The sequence below is a fragment of the Pyrus communis genome, chromosome 7, assembly GCF_963583255.1.
Source record: "Pyrus communis chromosome 7, drPyrComm1.1, whole genome shotgun sequence".
Taxonomy (NCBI): Eukaryota; Viridiplantae; Streptophyta; class Magnoliopsida; order Rosales; family Rosaceae; genus Pyrus; species Pyrus communis.
In genome coordinates this window covers 8,735,527-8,737,284 of record NC_084809.1, presented here as the reverse complement: position 1 = coordinate 8,737,284, position 1,758 = coordinate 8,735,527, and the positions used below count along the sequence as shown (strand labels likewise).

Here is a 1,758-nt window from a genome sequence, read left to right as displayed (position 1 = left end):
CCGAAGCAACGTTTTTTTTAAGGATAATCAGGCTTTGATTAAGGGAACTTTAACGAAAAACTCTTGGTATTGTTCATTTTAACAAAAAAAATCATATTTTTACATCAAAAAGTCAATCCTGGTACGATTCATTTTACCATTTATTTTGTTTTTATCGTTAAAATTCAAAGTTTTCAAACCATTTTTATTAATTTTTCTTTTGATGGGAACTTTAACGAAAAGCAGCCGGTACTGTTCACTTTAACAAAAAACCACATTTTTACGCAAAAAAATCAATTCTGGTACTCTTCACTTTATCCTTTATTGCTGGCATGGTTTTTCCGAAGTAATAACAATTTCAATGAGAAAAGTCAATTTTTTGTCACAGAAGCAGAATTTTACTGGGTTAATTAGGATATATATATCATTGTACCAAGTTCCAACCTGTAATTTTACTGTAGCCTAATCACATTTCATCAACAAGAGGCTTTAAGTTTACTACTTTTTTTTTTTTCACTTTTTTTTTTTGTCTTTGACTTTCTGATTTCTTCGTACACAATATTCAGCAAGGGAGTAATTTGCAAGTAGCTAGCCCAATGAATTTAGACTGCCATTGAATAATGCATGACTACATTCAGTTTCCTGTTTTTAACTCTCCCCTCAGTCTTTCTATAAAACCCTACATGCTATTGATGCCTAGTAAGTACCTCATAAGCTCCTACCTTTCCCTACAATAAAAATACATCATTTGATTTCCTCATTATTCAGTTATGGCCATGAAGTTGATGAACATTTTCTTTACTCTCCTAGCAGCAATGGCCGTTGCTGCAGCTGCAAATATAGACACTGATTATATCGAAGACGTGGAAATGCAAAGGAGTACTACTGAAGCAGCATTGCCTGAAATACCAGATGAAGCAAAAGCAACTACTTCTTTAAGAGGAGTGAGCCGTTTTCTTGCTCAAAAGAATCTACTCGTGAATGCGAGTTGCGACAGGTATCCCCTGGTTTGTCATCTGAGGAACAGTCTGGGGCATGACTGCTGCAACGACATATGTGTTGAGGTGAAGACTGATCGATTCAACTGCGGGACGTGCGGCCACAAATGCAAGTACACTGAGATTTGTTGCAAGGGCAAGTGCATCAACGCGTCATTTGACAAGATGCATTGTGGTGGGTGCAACAAGAGGTGCAACAAGGGGGAGTGTGTTTATGGGATGTGCAATTATGCATGATTTAACTCTGCTGCTATACTTATACTCTGATTACACTACATTATGACAACTTATACATAAATAAAAGAAATACAAATTATACATAAATTTATTGTTTTTGTGAAATGCTTGCCCATGCTTCTGTATCCTGTATCCTTTTTACTGTTGGAGTTACCATACCTATTACGCGCGTGAGAAAGTGACCATTAAGAGCCTAGGAATGTTCATCTTAGCTACATATAAATACCTAGACTGATAAACTCTGTCATACCTTTAAACATATGAACATATCGTGTTTAATCTTTAAGCAACCCACGTTGCTAAACCCAAATTCATGGGCTGAACTTCTAAGCAGTGAAACAATGCTTGGATGGCTGATCAGCTTGATAGGTATCCACAGTTTCTCCATGTCCCCTTCTTTCCCTACAAGCATTGGTACATAGCCTTTTCGAACTCTCTCTCTCTCTCCTCCATTGTTTCACTGCAGCTTATCCTCCCATAACCTTCGCAGCTAGCCTCTCATCTTAATAATAATAACAATAATCTCCAAGTGCTCTCAGGTCTT

At 36.9% G+C, this 1,758-nt stretch overlaps 1 protein-coding gene across 1 annotated transcript; it reads left to right on the top strand.

Annotated features, from left to right (window-relative positions):
• Positions 1-749: 749 nt before the first annotated feature.
• Positions 750-1,255, top strand: LOC137739002 (stigma-specific STIG1-like protein 1). Its single transcript, XM_068478476.1, has one exon. It carries the CDS (start codon positions 750-752, stop codon positions 1,212-1,214), a length of 465 nt encoding a protein of 154 aa, XP_068334577.1. The 3' UTR covers positions 1,215-1,255.
• Positions 1,256-1,758: the final 503 nt, after the last annotated feature.